The sequence below is a fragment of the Leptidea sinapis genome, chromosome 30, assembly GCF_905404315.1.
Source record: "Leptidea sinapis chromosome 30, ilLepSina1.1, whole genome shotgun sequence".
Classification (NCBI taxonomy): Eukaryota; Metazoa; Arthropoda; class Insecta; order Lepidoptera; family Pieridae; genus Leptidea; species Leptidea sinapis.
Genome location: NC_066294.1, coordinates 5,415,164 through 5,439,042, shown reverse-complemented (window position 1 = coordinate 5,439,042; position 23,879 = coordinate 5,415,164). Strand labels below are relative to the sequence as shown.

Here is a 23,879-nt window from a genome sequence, read left to right as displayed (position 1 = left end):
GCACGCAAAATGGACCCATGCTAGTGGTTTAATTGCGGAAACAGGAGCCCTATACCATTACCATTACCATTTACCATCAGCTGAACGTCCTGCTCGTCTCGTCCCTTATTTTCATAAAAAAAAAGATTGTGAAACTGAAGTGGCAGTGCGCAGGGCACATAGTTCGACGGACAGATGACCATTGGGGCAATAAAGTCCTCGAATGGCGACCAGGTACAGGAAGTTGAACGTGTTGGTAGGCCCTCCACAATGGACCGACGATCTGGTCAAGATCGCCGGAATACGTTGGATGAGGGCAGCGCAGGACCAATCGTCGTGGAAATCTTTGAGGGAGACCTTTGTCCAGCAGTGGACGTCATCCAGCTGATAATGACGATGAATTCCACTACAATGTTCTCATTTCGTATTCAACTTGGTTAATTTCATAATGTATTAATTTCTCAGTCTGTCTCCAATGTGTAGAATGCATGCTCCTTTCGTTGGCATATTATCAAGTCTGAGAACTGTTACAATGTTTCTTCTGCATATCTATACGGACGCCAATTGCAAAAAAACCTCAAAATTTTATTGGCTACATTGATGCGTTTTTCTTCAAAACTTATCCTTCTTTTATGAAAATACGGGACGAAACGAGCTGGACGTTCAGCTGATGGTAATTAAAACGCCTTGCGCATTACAATGTAGTGGCGCACAGGATTCTTGCAAAACCCAAAATTTTGAGCGACACTACAATTATTGCGCTCGTCACCTTGAGATAGAAGATATTAATTCTCATTTGCCCAGTAATTTCACTAGCTATGGCACCCTTCAGACAGAAACACAATAATGTTTACATATTACTGCTTCACGGCCGTTGTGTTACCCATAGTCTAGCCGGCATCCTGTGCAAAGGAGCCTCCCACTGGTAAATCGTATCATTTTCACCAGACCTTAATGTTTTACCATAACTGATTACATCAAAACATAACTTTTACTTCCGATAAAATAAATGTATTATTATTTATGTCAACTTTTAAAGAAAAGTATCTTAATATAAAGAACACAAAGGACGACCCGCATAAATCAAACTGATCATGACCTGTTAAATACTTTTCTAGTATCGTAAAATATGGCAAGCGAAAGAATAATGTTTGTTATAATAATGCGAAGAGTACGTAGGCTTGAGATTTCCCGCTACGGTGAAGACTTTAAAGAAAACTTGCGCGCGAATTCAGGCAGATAGCGTTCAGTTGAATGTAAGCTTCGGTTGAGCGCGGTAGTAGCAACAATGCTAGGGCTGGCAACTGTTTACGATACGTGAACTTTTCAAGAGATTGTGCTATTAGTAATTTTTATACTCCTTAAAAAACAGCAAAACAATAGTTAGTTAAGATGTGAAGTTTGGACATTTATTTAATATTTTTATGTGGAAAGTTCTTGTTTTTCAAGTGCACTGGAATAACTTTCATTGTATGTGTTATTTATAAACTTGGATGAATTATACAGGTTAGTACTAATAATAAAACACTTTTAAAGGATTAAAACGCGTGTAATTGTAACTATTTTTACATTAGATTTTTGCGTAAAAGTTACATTTTTATTTTAGTTAATCCGGTGTTTCATGACCTTTCCAGATCTCGTTTTCAAGGGGACTGTATATGTAATGTCAGATGAATTAAATAGTTTTAAAATTTTATGAATCAGCTTTGAAGTGTGATTTGGTTTTATCTCATTTCTTACAGTGTTCGAGATAGGTTCTATTTATCTTAAATTATGTTAAGCTTAAACTTTAAGCGTTAAGTTTAAACTTAAAATTTCTTTTTAATCGTGACGTTATAAACCATTAATAAGTAACCCATTAATTCTAGCCTAAGCTAGTTCTTGCCTTGACCTTGGGTAAGCTGAACTTAATAGTATAAGAAGTAAGAAAAACCAACATTGCCTACGATGTTTTCCTATTTTTAAACTATTTAAAAATACGTAGGGTTCTCAAACTTTTTTAAATCTCTATACTTATATTAAGGATTAGTCTCCGCTGTGCTCCAACTAGATACCGCACTACCTAAGAACAATAGCTTTTTTATTACGGCAACTATTAGATTATTGTGTGCGTGGCATCTTGACACTCAATGGCATCTTTCAAATCTTGCAGTATACGCTTCGTTTATATTATATTGAAATTATTAATAAAATACAAAATACTTACTGGTGATATGTGATCCCAGTGTCTCTCTTTTTTCTTATAGTATTATTTTTACAAAGTCTTACCACGCATCCCGGCATTTAAGTTTCAATTATTAGCTAAGTTTAACAGAACATGTGTCATATAAACCTCACACATTGTTCGAGACTGGCTCGAGTACACCCACTTGGGCGTAGTATTTGTTGCCGCACATTACGACTACGCCTGGGGTATAATCCTTAATCTAAGTCCTCTAAAAATGATTCCTCAAAAGTGTTTTCAACGTATGATGTGTCTTCATCAAAATTATTAATACAAACATCATTTTTCAGCTTTGAAAATAAACATTTACCGAATAGTTATGAAAAACTAACATAGTCACCTATTGTCGGTATTATCAACTTCATTTTGGACGATTTTTTATTACATTCTTTTGGTTTGGCAATTTATTGAAAGCGAAATATTCACACGGGTCATCAAGTAAAATAATAATACTAAATAAGCTATACGTATTATACCATTTTACTGATGAAAGAAGTTAAGTTAATTTAGTGATTTGTTTAACAGAGAGGTTTCTAAAACCGGTGGAATCTGCTTTATTTGGCATAACGCTGGATTTCAAAAAACAATGGAGCCGCCGTATTAAGGATACGCGGTCAAAAAGATTAAACAATTAACTGACGTAGACGCGGTGCGACTAGTTTACTTTAGTTGTTACTGTTATGGGGCGATGCTGCCGATGTTAACACCATCTTTTTGTTGCAGAAGACGGCTAGTCCCGTTATTTATAACCTAGGTCCCAAAGAAATATTGAGAGCAAAACTTAAAGAAATAAACATCTTAAGTGTTGCCGGTCAATACCTTCATGATAATGTTATGTATGTACATACACTCATAAGTGAAGTTGCTAGGAACTGTCTTATCCATGTTAATACCAGGAACAAACAGAAACTTATAATGCACGCTACTCGGCCAAGTTGAGTCAATAAGTCTTTTGTTGGGCGTTGCAAATGCTTTTACAAAAAGATCCCAGAAAATGTTCAAAACAGATGTATTACGAAATTCAAAGGAATTGTTAAAAAAACGTTTGTGTGGTAAAGGTTACAATAACATAAATGACTTTACCACAGAATGAATTTACCGCCCTCGGGCTATTAAATAATAAATTTTATCATACAACATTACATATTTTTAACAATATTTTTATCAAAAAAAGCCCGCTGAGTTTGTTGCGCCCGTTTTTCTCAGATTGGTAGTTTTTGACTTTCAATGAGTGATATTATATCCTATCTTAAATAATAACTTTTGAATTTGAATATAATCGGTCAAGTAGTTTTTGTGTTTACTCATTAAGTTACTTCAAAAAGTAACTATTAATCCAAACTAAACAACTAGTTTCAACTTTGAAATTCAGATACACAATAGTATGTTCATATTTTTCTTTTTACTAGATAATTTTTTAATTAATGTTATTATTATATTGAAAAGAAATGCATAATAGAATTGCAGCTTCTAATACAGAAATATTGGTCTAGTGGCTAGCAAATTGACACGTTTGGTACATTGCGACATAAATCATTATCCTCAATTACTTGAGGCTGGTTGTACAATGAACACGGGAGATTAGATAACAAATGGCAAATTGTGGGTTTCTTCAGGGCCATCTCTTATGACAGGAATAAATTTACTGCAGTACCCCGCGAACGGACTGTTTTAATTTTATGGAATAGGAGGACAAACTAGCGTACGGGTCACCTGGTGTTAAGTGATCACCGCCGCCCACATTCTCTTGCAACACCAGAGGAATCACAAGAGCGTTGCCGGACTTTAAGGAAGGTGTACGCGCTTTTTTTGAAGGTACCCATGTCGTATCGTCCCGGAAACACCGCACAAGGAAGCTCATTCCACAGCTTTGTAGTACGAGGAACAAAGCTCCTTGAAAACCGCAATGTGGAGGACCGCCACACATCCAGATGATGCGGATGATATCCTAACTTGTGGCGTGTTGTGCCAAGGTGGAATTCGGCGGCGATGATCGTTATTTGTATGATCATCTGTCATCAGCAGATTAATCATTGATTATTGTGTAGTGCTTCCTCTCCACTATCGGCGATGATCATTTCTTGTATGATCGTCTGTCATCGGCAAGTTAATCGTTGATCATCGTGGAAGCATCCACACGATCGTCCGTTATTATTTATTAAGCGGCAGTCCTTCGAGATGGACGTGGCTTATAGCTGCTACCATTCACTAAATTTCAGTATACCTACAATAATTTTGTCAATTTAGTTGAACGTTTTTTTGATGTAATAACTTTTTTAATAAAATTGGTGAGCGATTATAAACCTCAAAGTAACGATAAATATCTGACCGTCGTACGACGTCGTATAACGATTATTTATCAACGTCGTACGACGTCGATAAATATTGTACCTATATATTTACCTTTTTAATATCTTTGTGATAGTTATGTTTGGGATTCTATATTTCTGGGTAGTTCTATGAATTTAAATGTTACTTTATTTGACTGCCCAGTAGTCATTTTATCGTACACGCGCTATATAAATAAAAGGAAAACAAAACAACGCCGCGACGACGAGGCCAAGTACGAACGGCTTCCCTTACTGTCCAGTGTCCTCCAGTGAATGAATGACTGGAGATCGTGTGGACACGCGCACGCAATTACACGCGAATTCCCTTTGATGCGTGCCCGATATACTGACAAGTTAACTCGAGCGGTTGGCTTAGAGTGAAAGAGCGCTCGGACAAAACCGAAAGGTCGCGGGTTGTTTCCCGCGTCGTCCATAATTTTTGGTTGTAAATTTAATTTGTAAAATTAATCCCAGAAGTGAGGGACATAATTAGAAAAAATGCTTAGTTATACAATAAAAAAAAACTACGTTTAAAACAACCGACTTCAAAAACTCAAAATAATTTTATTACCTCTTATGCAAATCTTATACCTTTAATATTAATAAAATACTATTATTTGTATGTGTTCCCTATTGAAAGGGTTTAAGTCGGTGCCAAGCCAAATGTAATAGCAGGTACCTACTCTCGCCATGAACGTTTGAAGAACGTTTGTTAGCTATTAATGACGGGTAGCCTAAGACCCATTTCTCCGCAAACGGGTTAATAATAACAATGTATAAACAAACTAAATGAAAACTTCTACAAAAGTAGTAAACAAACTATACTAACATCTTCCACGTAAACAAAAATATTCATAAAATGAACACTAGTGGACCAAATGGCAAACATTCCGCATGAAACTTAAGATGAATCACGAAAATCGGATCATAAATCTCAGCGCAATACACAAATATATACCACTCCAATTGAGAACCTCCTACTTTTCGAAGTCGGTTACTTACTATAATCAAATAACCTCAAAGCGATATGTTATACTGTGTACAAGCTATCTATGGCTTTTTGTCCTCTTATCTTGAACACAAGTACAATGGGTTCGTTAATCGAGTAAGCAGAAGACATATTACAAAGACGCTGTGCTCTTCGATCCCACAGACATTTTAATCGAATTGTTCTTCCGTTGTAGAGAGACAAATAGACATTTAATGTACCTTTGACATTATTATTACGTTTAGAATTGGAACTCACTGAGTGCAGTCCGAGTAAGGGAAACACTTTAAATATAAGCAATAGGTATTGTGTTTTGTTTTAATGAAGTGCGCAAAATTTTTGTTTTTTTTTTTCTATGTTATACCCAATATTTGGTAAGTTGCTATATTTGAAATACATCTAGACTTTAGATATTTAGTGGGAGGCTCCATTGCACAGGACGCCCGCTAGAGTACCACAACGGTGGCTATTTCTGCCAAGAAGCAGTAATGTGTAAGCATTACTGTGTTTCGGTCTGATGGGCGCCGTAGCTAGTGACATTACTGGGCATTTTAAATGAGTCTAACATCTTATGTCTCAAGGTGACGAGTGCAATTGTAGTGATTCTCTGAAGCTTTTCAAGAATCCTGAGCGGCACTGCGTATCAATTACCATCAGCTTGCATTTTTATTGCAATATTACAGCATTGTCATATAAAATTGTGTGTGTAAAAAAATAAAACAAAATATGAATAATTTATGCATGGTCTTATAGCTTGTTATAATAGCTTTCAGAAACATTCATTGAAATTATACTAACTATAAGCATTATTTTGCTACACTACACTTTAGTGCGCGTAAAATTCTCGCGCCAAAATGCTCGGTACTCAACCTTTTTTTTTATTTTAGTTTAAATCTATTGCGTTGATTCAGTTCATACTTACAAAATCGTGTTCAGTCTATTGTTATTAATGGGCATCTTTTCTCCCCCTGCCGTAACCTCATCGGGCGTCCCTCAAGGATCTATCCTAGGACCATTACTATTTGTACTCTTCATAAATGATATCTTAGCTTGTTTCAAACATTGCAATTTCCTTTTATATGCGGATGACTTAAAGATATACTCCTGTGTTCGCGATCAAAATGATTTAAAATTAATACAGTTTGATTTAATGAGATTTGAAGAATATTGTAACATAAATAAACTTTTTTTGGCCCTTAGCAAATGTATTCATGTGACATTCACAAGAAATTTAAATATATTAACTACGAGTTTTCAACTAGGTGGCTACATTCTTAACTCAGAAAAAACCGTCAGAGACCGTGGTGTGTATCTAGATACAAAACTTACTCTTGATTTGCATGTAGAAAATGTACTTAATAAAGCTTAACGAATGCTAGGTTTCAGTTCTAATCTAAAAATCTTATTATTTCTGTTTTCTACATTCTAGTTTTACAATAGTTACCAAGTTTTACTTACCTTTGCTGCGATTACCTTTTATTGTAAATTGTACGTGTACGCTTGCACCTAAGCAGATGTCGCTTTTATCTTTAACATTATATTCTCAGTGAGATGTCCCAAGGGAATAATTGTAATTATTTTAGTTAGTTATAATTTGTATATGTATTTAATCTTATGTTTCCGATTTTGTCTCCAATAAAGTAAAAAAAATAAATAAATCGAAGCTTAGAAGGATCGGATCGCGAAAGATAAAAACAGCCACATCTTAAGCCACAACTATGCAGATGATCTTTTAAACTAGTATAGGCAGATCATACAATAGCACTTAATATGAAGTGATCTTACTCCTCTTTCTGTGACTTTTAATTTTATTACCTAGTACGCTACTAATACTAATATTATGTTCGCAATACAAACAACTCCTGGGGTGGGGTACAGAACTCATCAGCTAGGTAAGAAATTGTAAATAATTACTAAAGGTTTCTATTTATAATATAAGATTATACAGTATGTTAAAAAAACCCTGTACAATAAGTGACACGGCAATGAAGTTGAATACGGACACCACTTGAAATAAAATCAAAATCCCTTAGATTAAATGTAACAATAAAAAGAACATTTCATATTAAATGTTTACAAAATTCTTGAGAAACCCTGACATTTATTTCATCAGTAAACTAAGGTAATCGCCTTGGCCTCGCTCCAATGTCATATACCTAGCATCAGATGTTTAATATAAAACTTTCGTTTTGACTAACGCCCGCCTGCTGCCCGCTCGCCCTTCTCAGGGTACATGAATGAAATGGGTGTGGGCGGGTAAAAATTAAAAAGGTCCGCTGGCAGACGTGTCCAATCTTTTACAATTGGATACGTTCATATTTTTTATTTAAAGTGCTTACTTCCTGAAAATCAGTATTTGTTTGTTCTCACTATTTGATACGCCTCAATATATAGTACAGGATTTTTAACACCCTATATAATATTTATGTTCCTCCTCATGTGGTTCTGAAAAGCTAAGTTCGCCCTTATTAGGTATTTATGTGATTCATTTCCCTAAACAAATATGATTAATTAGTGATTCAGGATACAAGCATCGCTTTGAGTGCGAGCTAAGCTTAAGTCCACTATAATGACGACTTATGAAAAACAATTCTTGCATCATCAACAACAGCTGCTGTTCCGTCGACCGTCCAACGTTTTTAAATACCCATAATTATACGAGACAACAAAAATTATAAAATTTACAAACATAGCTGTCACGCATCTAAAAATGCGTTACGTTTCTCATACCAAATAAGTAAACAAGAACGCATTTCGTATAAATCATTCATCTATTTATGAAATAAGTATTGGATACTGTAATCAGTTTAATGTATAATCGCGCGGTATTCTTATCTCTTAAGGCTAGGGACCGAGCGAACGGCCTTGAGGAATCGAGCGGAGCTATTTTACCTCTCCCGTACAAGATCGCCATAGTTTTAATTCGGAATTAGAAGCATTTTTTATTTATTACAAACAAAAATACAATTCTTTACAAGACTAACAAAACTATGTCATGTTAAATAGTATTGATATACAATTAATAAATTTTCGTACAATTTTTATATAGATTGAATGATTAGCTTGGCTCCAACTGTATAAGTGAGGGGTATTTTGGTGATTTTTTTTCGCACTGTCTATAAGAATAGAAATGTGATAAAAAATGAATTTTCTTCTTATTTTTTGTAAAAATATAAATAAACCGTCGAGAAATGGTTTCAACTATGCGCTATTTTGGCGATTTCTTGTTAGTCTTAGTTTAAGCTCAGCTTAATCTCAACTGCCGAATGACTATAAGTACCAAATCAGAGTTTGTGCTAAGCTTGATCTCAGATAACTTTAATGTAAGTAAAGGCTGAGTAAAGTCTTAGTAAAATATTAAGGCCATATTTTTTATGAACCGACCTTAAAAAATAGGGAGGCTCTCAATTCATCGGTATATTTCTATCATAAGTTTACAGAAACCATCATTTGGTGAAGATAGATCACTACTACTGCTTCACGGCAGAAATAGGCGCCGTTGTGGTACCCATAATCTAGCCTGTGCAAAGGAGCCTCCCACTGGTAAAAGTAAAAAGGATGATTAAAAACATAATAACTAAGTCTTGTAATTGAATCTTCGGAGATACTCGATAATCTATTTACCAATTTGAAACCGTAATAAGATTTGCTTGCACAATATACTATGAATTTAAATTTTAATTAAGATCTCTAACGTTCATTCAAAAATAGAAAATTCGCCGAGTTCGGAGGGATTTGCTTACACAATTTTCTCAAAATTCAGTTGACAAATCCCATGTTATAAAGAGACTCCTTTACACAGGATGCCAGCTAAATGATGGGTACTACAACGGCGCCTATTTCTGCCGTGTAATATAATACCCATAATCCAGCCGGCATCCTTTGTAAAGCAACGATTTTGGAGTCTCTATGGAACACACATTCGAACACATAAAAATATATTTATTTATCTATACCTACACTAATCAAAAATGTTAATCTAGAAATATTATTGCATTTCGACCACGTAATAAACAGAATAGGTACTCGATCGCAACTAGATATTTTTCGATCATTATTATATTAATCGAGTTTTAACAGGTTATTTGGTAAATTTAATAATAAGCTATTAAGCTTTTAGTCACTAAAATGCTGAAAAGGAGCTTCTAATTATATTTTTCCATATTCATCTACTAAGGTTAAAATAGAGTGTGACTCGCATTTTTATCTGTACAAGTTAAATGGTGTTGGCTGAACATAATATTATAGTAGAAAAGTATCTCTAATAATGATAGAGCAAGATGAGTCACAGGCCGAATGCTTAGATCGATCGTGCCTCTCTTTATATCTCTCGATATGTATGTGAGCCGCGTCGAGCGATCAAGAGAGAGCGGAGCAGCGTAGAAGGAGATGTGGAAATAACGAAATCTGATAATATATAATAGTTATTAAAATACATCTCCTCTCCTCTCCGTTGTGGTGGATACAGGGCCTTACGCCGAAGTTGAGCACGCGGCCTTGCCATTGAATATGAATTACGGTGCTCAAAAGCAGCTTCATAACTCGACGCTAGCATATTAATTGCATAAGTTTTCCGTGAACAGATTTACCCGCAAACAAATTGAGAAAATTTAGCAATATTATCAATATTAGCGATCTACTCGTAGTCTATTAAAGAGTATACACTCAAGGCTAAGGCGCACGAAAAAGTCCCTACTAAACTAAACTAAAACCACTCTGGCTCCTTCTTATGTCCATCTTACGTCAGTTGCTGGGCAGTGAGTTTTACAATATCTTTGTGCCGTTTGGTGTCGAGACACTTGGCCCGTGAGGCCATGTGGAAATAACGAAATCTAATTGGTTATTAAAATACATCTCTTCTCCTCTCCGCTTTTTTCGGTGGAAATGGATCAAGCGAAGAGGAGAGGAGATGTCTCATTTTTCTATAGATTTTAGTGCCGCGTCGAGCGATCAAGCGGCGCGACAGAGCGGAGAAGCGTGTAGGCCTGGTGGCGCCTTGCTTAGGTTGGGTGGTGGCTTAATTGACTTGAGATGTCGCGAGAGATCGCGGGTTGGAGTCCCACGTGGTCATAAATTATGTTTTCAAATTTATTTTGTGCAATTAATCCCACATATGAGGGTTATCACTTTAAAACACAACTAATTGTTTACTATGTAGGTTGCAGAGTATGCGAAACCTGGAAAAATTCCCTTAAAAATTATATGTATTTAAATATCAATTTAATTAAATATAATTTATTTAATGTCAGTGTGGGTGCAATTTAAAACTGAATGAAACTTCAACACTGTTAGTTTACAGTAATAAACTCAAATTATTTATATGTAGTGTATCATGGAATCAATTAAAATACATTGTCTTTCACTAACGTGTAACCGTCCGGAAAATTATGAATGTAGACGCAAAATAATCGAGAAGAATCGTTTATTAGGGGGTCTATCAATAAACGAGGTTTTAATTTTTTTCGTTATAGACTCTATCTCCCGCACAAAGTTACTGTATCTTGGTTAAAAATAATCATATTTATGTGATTTTTGTTTCAATCGATATTTAATAACAATATATTCTATTACAATATCCAGTTTAATGGTAATTTTTAAAACTTTTGAAAAAACATTCCTATCCATCTAAAATTCTTACAAACTTTCTCTGGAAACTTTGGAAACACCCCCCTGATAAGAATTGTTTTAGTACAAATAATAAATCTTCAAGATATTTTCTAAAAATACTAAGAACATTTACTTAACTCGAATACTTTATCAAATAGGAAGCCACCAAAGTTATTTTACATACAATAGAGAGTGTGAACAATAAAGCCAAATTACTATATATTATCGCAAATTGGCATCATTAACCGGTGGACATCAAGTTCCAAATAATGATATCTTTGAAGTAAGTAAATCTCCTTACAACTCATTTATCACGCACTAAGAGTTTATTATACTTACTAAGTTTATTACATAGATGTAATCACAATTCTTACCCTGAGCTGTAGTTTACAAACTTCGGCCGTATATCAAAGTTTAACTCATAAAGTTGTAAAGGTATTTTAACGACTTGACTGTAATCATGTCGTTTGCATATTTTTTTTTATATAAATCGACCTAACTCACGATTCATCAGTGTTGGTACCGACTACCTTCGGACCATTCGGAGATCGTTAAGGTAGTTAGTGTAGCCAGTTCGTGGTAACGTCCCGTCTCGCACTACGACTTGATAGGACGGGGGGCGCGGAGTGTACCTGTGGCGATTGCCTTGATTGATAATGATTGCGAAACTGAAGTGGCAGTAGGCAGGGCACATAGTTTGGCGGACAGATGGCCGTTGGGGTAGTAAATTCCTCGAATGGCGACCATGTACTTCAAGACGCAGTGTTGGTAGGCCCCCCACAACATGGACCGACTAATTGGTCAAGATCGCCGGAATACGTTGGATTTGGGCAGCGTAGGACCGATCGTCGTGGAAATTTTTGGGGGAGGCCTTTGTCCAGTAGTGGACGCTCCCGGCCGATGATGATGATGAGATTCATATATTATTTCCGTCATCTGTGAATCGGTTTCTTACAGCCCAATAATATGTGATCAACTTCGAATGGTCGATATGTGCGTTAGTTAGTGGTTTCATATTCAAAATACTATGAAGCTGACTGTTTACGACTTGTCAATTAACAGTTATTAACAGTTAATAATCAAACAGTTAACAACTGGATATCTTTCGCGATTTAGGCCTTCTATGAACTTTTGCTATTTTGACGCTATTCCAAGTTACATGTATGCTGTATATCTGGCGGTTTCGAGTTGATAAAACCTGAAATTATAAGGAACTAGCATTTCTATCTCACATCTTTACTTGTCGTTTGCGATTCTCGCTATTAGAACTCTTATCTCTACTAACTTGTTACTTGCAGTAGTATAACGAAATATTGTGTCAACAATAGAGCACAATTTTTTGATAAGAAAAAATTTCGAGATGATCAAAATACGCGCTTACAATTATAATACAATGCTGCTCAGAATTCTTGATTGAACTCAACCTTCTGAGCGGCATAGCGTTTGCACTCCTCCCTTGGGGAAATAAGATGTTAAACCTCAAATTTAATTTGTACCGAAATTTATGGACGGTGCGGGATTCCAACCCGTCCCAGCACTTGAGTGTGTTCAACATTCAATGCTAGTCAGAAAGCTACTTCACTGTAGCGTAAAATAAACTACACTCGATCTTCTGATTTCATATTTTAACAACGGTATTCAGAGGGTCGACGTAAACAGCAGGAGATCTCCTGGGACTGCTCTCAGGATGAGGATACCACAAGGGACTATTCTTAGACCGTTCCTCTTCCTTATCTACATAAATGATCTACCTAACCTTGTAGAGAAAAAAAAAACATAACGTAGTATAGTTTGCCGATGACACATCACTGATATTTAAAGTAAAAAGAAACCACGTTATTTATGACGAAGTAAACGACATTCTATCTGATATATGATATCCATATTTAAAGATATTCTGAAATTATATATTTCAGTACAGTGTGCTATGAAAACCTATATTTTTTATATTTATACAGATAATGCAGTATGGAGGATTACAACGACACATTGTTCCTCCTGAACGAGACAGAGGGTTACCTGCCGTACTCGCAGAGGGTTGAGACGTACGTCGTGCCCATACTGTTCGCGTTCATCTTTATCATTGGAGTGCTGGGAAATGGCGCGCTAGTTGCAGTCTTCATCAGACACAAGGCGATGAGAAATGTGCCTAACACGTAAGTTGAAATTCTGTTAGGTAATAAGCTTAGTGTTGGTGATAGGGCGAAGAGATTAAAACAATTATGAACTTGATGTAAATGTTTATTCTGAAGAACACACACACACAGCACTGACTATAATATAAAATACAAAAGTAATGCGGGCGCGCGTAGTATTGCGCGTGGGCGGTAATTGACAACTGACGCCTCACATATTCGTTGATGCGGGGCGGCTTCATATTAAAAATTCTTATTTTAAATACAATTTTTTTCTATCTATGGTTGTTATGCCAGGTGGAACCATCGTCAACATTCTCCCCCACCGTGTCGTTGTCACGGCACTCACCCTTAAGGAGTAGAGCTACGCGCGATGCCGGCCGTTTCATTAACCCATTTTGGGTCTAAATACCCACGAGTCTTATTCGCCCATCAGCCCCTGGATGCATTATGCCTTTTGGCTAAACATTTCGGGGAGAAGAAGAGTCCACTATAATAACTAAATCACCCGCTTGTAACTGTGTCCCCTCACGATTCCATTTACTACGAGGAGCTAAGGTGGGCAAGACTTCTTTCATCGATCTAAACAAAAATAAATCGGCTAAGCGTTGAGCAATTCGCCACTGCTTTCTAAGATATAAGTCATGGTCTTCAAATATACCGGCTTGTGGAAGATTCAACGAGGAACCTAAAAAAAATGGTTTGGTGTTAAGGCCTCTAGGTCACGCGGGTCCACAGAATCGTGAGTTAACGGTCGGCCGTTAATCATGTTTTCTACTTCAGACAGAAAGGTAAACAAGATCTCATCCTTGGGACTATTCGCAATAAAAGCTTTATATGTTCTACTATGATTATTAATCCAGTATAGCACAGTTGTGGCATCTGTCCAATAATACGTATTTTTTGGTAATAAGCGATGCTCGGATTTAATACTATTTACGAGTTTGCATGCTAATACAGCGCCTTGCAGTTCTAAACGCGGCACGAACACCGGTTTTGTGGGTGCTACTTTGCATTTGCTCGCGATGAACGCAATTGTTACGTGACCATCGCTCATTTCCTTACGCCAGTAAGCGACGGCTGCGTACGCGCTGGGTAATAAATCGCAAAATACGTGAAGTTCTAATTGTGAATCAATTTCACAGTCACTATCAGTTTTCGAACCGACCCGAAAGTACCAACGCGGAATTCTAATATTATTTATTTCATTAGCTTGTGTTACCCAACTTTTAAATGAACTATACAAATAGTCACTTAACTGGTCGTCCCATTTTAAATTTAATCTCAATGCTTCACGCATTAAGATTTTGCCTGTAATAGTAAATAGCCGTAAATGTCAAATATAGACATAACATCTTATGTCTCAAGGTAACGAGCGCAACTGTAGTGCCGCTCAGAATTTTTGGGTCTTTCAAGAATCCTGAGCGACACCGCATTTTAATGGGTAGAGGGATCAATTACCATCAACTGAACGTCCTGCTCGTCTCGTCTCTTATTTTCATAAAGAAGTATACTTGTTTATTAAGATGATTGTTACTAGACAGTAATTGGTATGGTATACAATTTATAACCAATGTAACTCAAAGTATTATCTACGCCCCTCAATAGGGCTACTGGAAACCCAAGCGCTGGCAGCTATTTCAGTCAACAAATCAGTCAAGTTATCCAACACGGAATGCTGCCAGTATTCTTGGTATACTTCCCCGTAATGATAGTTTTAATTTACTGTAATCGTAGGTAGTGATGTAAATATAATTATAAGATTTGTTTTGTTTATATCACAACATTAAGATTGTATAATTTATGACCTACATTAACAATTCATTTCATATATTCGTTTTGTAAAATCATTGTTCGTGGTAGCCTACTTGTATAAATGCCCATCTTGGCACCATCATAACTTTATGGACTACAGCAGAATTTAGAACAAAAGTAGGTTTAATCTTTAGAGTATACGCTATTTTACTGGTTTCAACCTCTTTTTCATTATTCTATTAGAACCCGTTGTTAGTGCTCGGTATAATTAATGATATGTTTACGTAGGTAATAAATTACTTTTAATAGCGCAACAAGGGAAACAAAAGTGTTCGAGATTCAAATAAAATAAACATGACAGATAATTTGCTTTTTACTGCCATTTTTACGAGATAGAAGCAGTTGTCGTAAATAATGTGAAACTAGATAGATGTTTTTCAAACTAGCTAATTTGTCACGTAAATTTCTCACGGTATCAGTTTTGTCATCAATTATGTTATATCAAAAGTTTACGTCTGTTTCGAAATTCTACATATTATTATTATTTTTTTAGAAATTTTATTGAAGTAAGGCGTTACTTTGCGGAAATCCATAATTATCCAAATGATTTGAGTTTTCTTTAGTGTTAATTCTGGCAATATTAGTCTTTAAACAATTCGACACTTAGACACAATCTGGCACGAGACCAATGTCTCGTTGTCAATTTTGGCGACTCAACTTGTCCTGAGGATGCCTCGTGTAGAGGCGAAACACGTGTCGAATTGTTTAAAGACAAATATTGGTGAAATTAACACTAAAGAAAACTCAAATAATTTGGATAATATTATCATGTAAGACTCAAACTCAACACAAAACTCTTACAGATTCATATTCTTACGATATATCAAAGTGAAACAATCAAAAATCTACAGTCTCGAATTACTTGAGTAAGAAAAAAACTAAAAATGTAATTTAATTATTTCAAAACACAATATTTATTGACAACAGTAGATGCATCAATCCATACAAACTGTTAATAAGATTACTTAGATCACTTATGCGTATAGAAAGACTGTGACAGCTGTGAAAACGTCGAAAGAAATTGAGATTTACAGTTAACCTCTATTTTGAGCAATGCACGCGAGACGGAGATTGTCACGCACACTTAAATATTAAACCTGGCCTGTTTTCATCGGTTGTCTAGCAGCAAGAGGCGCTATCTACACGGATAAATTATCTAAGAAAGAAAGAATTAAAGATAACGTAAACAGTATATCCATATTATAAAGATTGTATTTATAAATCTCTAAGATAACTTGAAATTCAACAACATGAAGATTTCTTGACGACCTTATGGTAGGCAAAAAAGATCTGCTCATCAATGCCATTACAAACAATAACATTAAAGCCTTTACGACGCTTTTTACAAGAACTAAAGCAAATAAAAAGAAAAAACGTGTTTTCATTGCAGAATAGCATCCTTACTGCAACAGTATTCCCCGTTGCATTCATACCAGATATTATGATGGCATGCACTACAGGTGATTGAACTATACAAGTCCTTTCTGTCATTCATCATTGTTGGGATTTTTTTACGTACGGGTCATCTGATGTTAAGTAATCACCGTCGCCCATAGTCTCTTGCAACACCCGAGGAATTTGTCCCTTTAGAAAAGCACACACAAAACACAGCACATTCTGAGCTTATTCCTCAGCTTGGTTGAGCATGGAGAAACTCAGTTTCCTCGGTTCCTTGAAAACCGCACATATGTTGGGGATGATATCCTAATTAGTGGCATATATATAATCTTTATTATACTAATTAAAACATCTTCCTGAGGCAATGCGCAGACTGAAAAGACTGCATTTACTAGAAGCCATGATTAAGTATAGAGAAATCTTAATGAGGAAATTAATCTGATCGCCAATAATCTCAAAATACATCTGTTCATAGTCTTACGACTGATTGCATGATGAAGTTATAATATAAAAAAAGGTTATTAAAACTTCTAAAATACTGATAGATAATTATGTATGTGGATCATTTCTTATTAAATGTTCAGAGGTCAAACTATCATATTAAAAACAATAAAAAACAAAGTAAGACTTGAGTGTTGAGGCGTACTCATCACTTGAGTATGTTTCATGTTAGTTAAACAATCAGAGACCTAATAACGCTCTAGCGAAGACGCCTCAAGTGAACTATGAAGTCCCTTGAGTAATGTTCCGGAATATAAGCTATATATGTCGCGTCCTTTGCATGCTTGTCATTAACCCAGACATAATTCAAGGTAAAAAAAATATAACAATAAAACAACCGACTTCAAATACAGTATTTCAAAACAATAGTTATGATATGCACCAAAAAGTATAGAAATAATTGCGTATTTTTATACAATGTAATTAATTAATCTAGTTCTAGTTACGAGTTAGTTGAGAGATAGGATAGTTTTTATTTCGATTTGGGACCTATAATTATTTTTATTTCCAATATTTGTTTTGTATGGACATATTTTCTATGAGAGAATTTATTGACAGTTCTGCTGTGAAACAGTTTCATTATAACAACAGGGAGCATATTTTACGTAATATTTCTTTATGTTATGGAATATTATTGATAAATTCACAAAAACCAGTATTTTATTTATAATGTACAGAAGAACGTCTGTCGGGTAAACTAGTATATAATGTATATTTTGTCTAAACAAAAATAGCTATTTGAAATTTACAACTTAATCCGAAAGCAGACAGCTAATTTGTTTTGTTTACAATTTAGCTGTAATTATGTTGTTAGACGTGACGTCTTTCTTATAAACGAAGTATAAAAGATATTTTATTGCGCCACTTTCGTCCAATTAGCATTCGTTTTCCTTCGCAGCTACCAACCGCTGAGCTATACGGAGCAGATTACTTGTCTCACATTTTCTCGCAATCTTTATTAAACGTCCCAAGATTCTAATTTAAGACCTCCTTAAAATGACATTACATTTATTACTATTGTAGTTGCCTACAAATTTCTAGAGCTTTTCTTAAACGCCTAAGCCTTTTGAAGTTAGTCCCATTTTATTTTATAACTCTACACTGTGCTTAAAATCTTTTTTATTCGTTTACAAGTGCTGACCCGGCAAACGTTGTTTTGTCATATGAATTTAGCCCCGTGCCCGCTCATTCTATGAATTGTCATTGACAGAATTATTTGTGTTACGAATAGGTATATCTAAGTCATAAAAGTGTGTGTGTGTGTGCTTATGTATGCACGAAAGAAGTCATATTTCTTTGGCCTAACAAAGCAAAAATCCTTAATATTATTTCTTCCTCGTGCTATTCCACGTTTGTACAAAGAAGTAAAAATCTTGCAAAGATGGCTTTGACAGTTAATTATTAAATAAAGAATACGCCGATTATTGCTTGTCCTAATATATTAGACGAACAAACCAAAAAAAAAAAACGAATGTTGTAACGAACGTCGGAAAATTTTAGGAACCAACTTCACCCTGTTACTTCTGACCTGTGACCTGAGACCAATATCCTTCGGGGTACCACAGGGCAGCATTTTAGGTCCTACTCTGTTTTTATTATATATTAATGACATAATGTTTATCCCATTACAAAATGCTGAGATCCTGTGTTACGCTGATGACACAGCTATTGTTTTTCACGGACTCTCTTGGGATATCGTTTACGAATATGTCGAGCAAGGTATGTCACTGGTATCATACTGGCTGAAACAAAATATTCTAACTTTAAATTCTTCTAAAACTAGATTTCAATGCTTTTATAAGACTTCTGCTTCATCACCAAGCCGACAGCAAAATCTTAAAATTCACAGTACAAACTGTACAAGACGTCCAGCTCAAAAGTGCACTTGTGACCACATTAAAAGAGTTAACGCAATGAGATATCTTGGAATAGTCGTAGACGAAACATTAAGTTTCAGAGATCACGTTGCTGCTGTCTCAACTCGTTTACGAAAATTGGTATACACCATTAAATTGCTTCGAGAGTCCGCTGAGCTTTCATTATTAAAAAGCATCTGTTTAGCCCTCGGACAATCAATCATAAATTACTGCATTCTAGCCTGGGGAGGTACAAATTCTACCAACCTCATAAAATTGGAAAGAGCGCAAAGAGCTGTGTTAAAAGTCGCTTTGAGGAAACCGATTAGATACCCAACGAATGATTTGTACAGCGACGCTCAGGTACTCAGTGTTCGAAAGCTGTACCTGATAAGAGTGGCGATGCATGTCCACAAAACAGCTCTGAACTCAAAAGAATACAACACATTGCTTAAAAACCGAGTTTACAAATTGCCTGTTACTAATGTCAAAACTGCATTTGCATGTCGCTTTCCAACCTTTTTGTACCCCCGGATTTATAATAAACTGGTCCAGCTATGTAAATTTAAAGAACACTCCATCTTCAAGGCTAAAGAGCTTCTATCAAAATATTTAATACAACTATCCTATATGGAAACTGAAAATCTTCTTAAGGTACAATCCTAAAAAATACATACATATACATATACACAATACACACACTTTCACCTACATATACACACAATTAATACTTGTATAGTTATTACTTTTAGTTTATTTCTTTATATGATTAGTTAAATTTTAGTAATCAGCTTGTTGTCACTAGCCGCTTGTATATCTTTATTTTCTGTTAATTCTACTATTTCCCCCACGAGACAGGCAATGCCTAGTGTGGGGGTCAGTATAAAATGTTAATTTGTATATGAAAAGTGCGAAATAAATGATTTTGTTTGTATTTTGTACTTTAGAACACTAAAGTAACAGGGTAACAACAGTGATGCGCGTGCATCTTAAAATTTTACTCTCATAATTTCAACCTTCAAAAATATAGGTGCCGAATAAATAATCACCCACATATCGTATACTAAGGAAATATGCTGCATCTATTAGTGTAAGTATTATTCTGATCGGTTCAGTAGATTTCGCAGTAAAACCAGCTGTCCATTTATTGCTACGAATATTATTTAAAATATCATTTCTTAAGATGTTTGTTATTGTTATAGTATCAGGTTCGTTGTATTATTCAGTGTCTTTGTCCGAGTGTCGACCTGGATAGAAATAACCATTTTGTAATTAAAGGCCTTTCTCCAAGAAATAATTCTTCTCTTTTTCTCACAAAATGGTCTAAGGTTAGATCTAATTTTGCTTTTGATTTGAATAACCAGTGTGAGATGGGCCGATAAGCTATGCCATACAATGTTTACAACAAAGCTGTTGCTATTATTATTAATCTAGTCATAGCGTATTAAAACACATTTTTTTTTATTATCGCCAGTCAAAATAACGCTTAAATCTTATTGCCAACAACACTTGTGGGCTATTACCACTCTGCAGGCTGCTGTTGAATCTAGTATGCTTACGCAAGGCCAAGTTGATAGTGACCATGCCATCGTCTGACATAAATCAGTGTCGCTGATTGTGTATCAGCGATACAGATTTATATCAAACACACGCATGTCGTACTACACTACGAGCCAGCTCAAACTTTATCCTGAAAACTATATCAAGGGGATACGAATCTTTGATTGTGAATTGTAGCATTCAAAGTGCATTACTGGGAATGAGCTTGTCTGTAAATATAAGGATTTGCAAACATAGTATAATATCATTGGATGATATTAATTATTAGGAACAAATTTTATTCTATCCTGTCCGCTATCGCCGATGATCGTTACTTATATGATCGTTTGTAATCATTAATCGTTGATCATCGTGTAAGCATCCACACAATCGTCCGTCATCATTTATTGAGCGGCAGTCCTTCAAAATGGACATAATGGATTTCATGATTTAATAATATTATTGATAATATTGGTGAGCGATTATAAACGTCATAGTAACGATAAATATCTGAGTACCTTACCTTATTTTTTTGTTACCTTATTTTAATCTTTGTGATAGTTTTTTTTAGGATTCCATATGACTGGGTAACATATGAATTTTAATGTTTCTTCGTTTGACCAGTCAGTATCTTTGTATCTAAACTCATGCTATGCAAATAAAAGGAAAACAAAAAAAACGCCGCGACTACGAGGCCAAGTACGAACGGCTACGCTCTCTGTCCAGTGTCCTCCAGAGAATGAATGACCGGCGATCGAGTGGGCACTCGCACGCAACTACACACGACATCCCTTTGATGTCCAAAAACCGACAAGTCACTGATTGCCGCGATCACGATTTTAAACGATGATCGGCGACTAGAAGCGAATAAGTCCACACAATCGTGCTCGCGTGTAAGCCTATTGTGGAGAGGCGACATTATATATTCAATGTATGAAAACGAAACAGTTAATCAGTATCTGTATGTATTTTCTCAGGTACATTCTATCGTTGGCACTCGCAGATCTTCTTGTGATTGTGACCTGTGTGCCGTTCACTTCGATCGTGTATACGGTGGAGTCATGGCCCTGGGGTGCCACCGTCTGCCGTCTCTCAGAGGCGGCTAAAGATGTGAGCATCGGTGTCTCCGTGTTCACCCTCACAGCACTCTCAGCTGACAGATACTTTGCCATCGTCGACCCATTTAGGAAACTACATGCTTCAGGTAAACATATTTTTTTAAATTTACTAACGGCTTTACTCACGGTTTATCAGTGTGGCTACTGACTAGTTTCGGACCAGTCGGAGGTCTGTTCATCAGCCGTCTCATACTGCGGACTTGTGTTCGTAGTGCGCGGCTTGACAAGGCGGGGGGCGCGGACTGTTATGAAGGACCTCCAAATGGTCCTGAACTAGTCGGTACCCACACCGACAAACCGTGAGAAACGCTGTGTTAATAAATAACGTTTTAATAATGTAATGTATTTTTTTGTGTTTATAACAGTATTCGGCGGATAAAATACACCATTAGCCCATAACATTCAGGTGAGTTACGAATCACAAAATAAACTAAGGCGGTACTTTTTTCTGTCTTATCTGCATACATGATACCTAAGTATTTTTAAATGCTTTTTGATCCACTTTTTTAATATTTTAGATTCTTTAAGAATTTGTTAACTTAGCCTTAGCCTCCGTTTTTTTAATAGGAACCCAAAATTGTCCTTTCTATGAGTGAAGTTTCGAATCATGTACTAAATTTAAACAAATACAATTTGTAAAGAGGAGTACAAACTCACCAATTTAATGTTCATTTCTAATGGTTGGGTCCAAGTAACTATTATATATTTCTACAATTTTAACTATTTTTGTTAAAATTATTGCTAAGCTTCCATTTTTTTGTAAACTTTTTTAGCTGATAATAGGTGATCACTGCAGCCTATACCATCTTGAAACACTAGACGAATCACAAGAGCATTGCTGGCTAAGGTCATTAAAACGAGGAATAAACGTACATATGCACTACAAGCTGAAAGCACATTGTATCAAGGCGGGGAGGATGGAACCGATGAGTGTGTATGGTTCCACCTATTCCGCCGGTGGCGGTTGTCTCGGTGAAAGAGGATCAATCATTAAAATATTAAATTTTTTACTTTCCTTACTACTTGAAACTTAGATCATGTAAACGTCTAGATAGATTTTAACAGTTGTAAAATGGTACAAACAAATTGAGGTCAACAGTTACGTCTATTTTGAGCAATGCACGCAATGCGTAATAAAACTGGCCTGTTTTCGTCAGTTGTCTAGAAGCAAGATGCTCTATCTATATATAAATTATCTAAGACTTGCAACTTTCTATTCTAGTCGCTCTATTTCACAATTTTTTTATGTCAGTAAGTATGATTAGATCTGATTTTATTAATTAAAACTTATTTTATTTTGATTAGAGACCGCAGCTATACGAAATTCTAAAAGCAGCTGTAGGTTCTTTCGCATAGATTTGCTGTCTAAAGTTTCTTGCGCCGCTTCTTCTCTCTCACAGCGCCATTTGTTTCCGAAGGGGAAGTAGTGTCTAGAATAATAAAAATGAGATCGAAAAGAATTCTAAGGGAATCAAGTTTGAGGAAATAAATGCCTTTATGTATGCAAGTGAAATTACTAGACTAAATGGGACTTAACATCTTATGTCTGAAAGTGACGAGCGCAAGTGCCGCAGTGTTTTGGGTTCAATCAATAATCCGGTGCCGGAATGCATTTTAATGGGCCGGGTAAATCACTTCTAATGACGTAAAAGTCTTGCTCGTCTCGAAAGTTTTTTTTTCAGAAAAACACTATAATAAGCTTGCAGCAAGGTTCATTAAATATTTCACGAAAAGTTTTAATTTTTTTTTATGACGAAGGAGGACAAACGAGCCTACGGGTCACCTTGTGTTAAGTGATCACCGCCGCCCACATTCTAATGACACCAGAGGAATCACAGGAGCGTTGCCTGACTTTAAGGAAGGTGTACGCGCTTTTTTTGAAGGTACCTATGTCGTACCTTCCCAGAAACACCGCACAAGGAAGCTCCTTCCACAGCTTTGTAGTACGTGGAAGAAAGCTCCTTGAAAAGCGCGGTATGGAGGAACACTACACATCCAAATGGTGGGGATGATATCCTAACTTGTGGCTTGTCGTGCGAAGGTGAAATTCGGCAGCAGATGAAACGCTTCTTCGGAACACTCAAAAATAATAATTAATGATTGTATTGGGGATTATGTTTGCATTCTGATTAATAATTAGACACGTGAAACAAGAAAGACCCAAATATGACGGTATAAATGGATTATGAGCCAGCCGAAGAGTACTTCCTAGTTATCTACTAGTGGGAGGCTCCTTTGCACGGGATGACGGCTAGATTATGAGGACGACAACGGATGGTTATTACTGGGTAAATGAGACTTAACAGCTTATGTCTCAAGGTGACGACCTCTCGCGTTCCGTGCGAGCGCTCTTTACAACTGAGCCAACCGTTCGAGGGATGTATCGTTT

General features: G+C 35.9%; 1 protein-coding gene across 3 annotated transcripts in view; it reads left to right on the top strand.

Annotated features, from left to right (window-relative positions):
• Positions 1–1,223: 1,223 nt before the first annotated feature.
• Positions 1,224–23,879, top strand: part of LOC126973890 (neuropeptide CCHamide-1 receptor-like) — a 117,848-nt gene continuing 95,192 nt past the window's right edge. For all 3 annotated transcript variants that reach the window (XM_050821253.1, XM_050821252.1, XM_050821254.1), the window contains exons 1-3: positions 1,224–1,485; positions 13,087–13,284; positions 21,350–21,576. In XM_050821253.1, the coding sequence (XP_050677210.1) occupies positions 13,097–13,284; positions 21,350–21,576 (415 nt within the window). In that variant the 5' untranslated portion in view covers positions 1,224–1,485; positions 13,087–13,096. The remainder of the gene's footprint in view (positions 1,486–13,086; positions 13,285–21,349; positions 21,577–23,879) is intronic.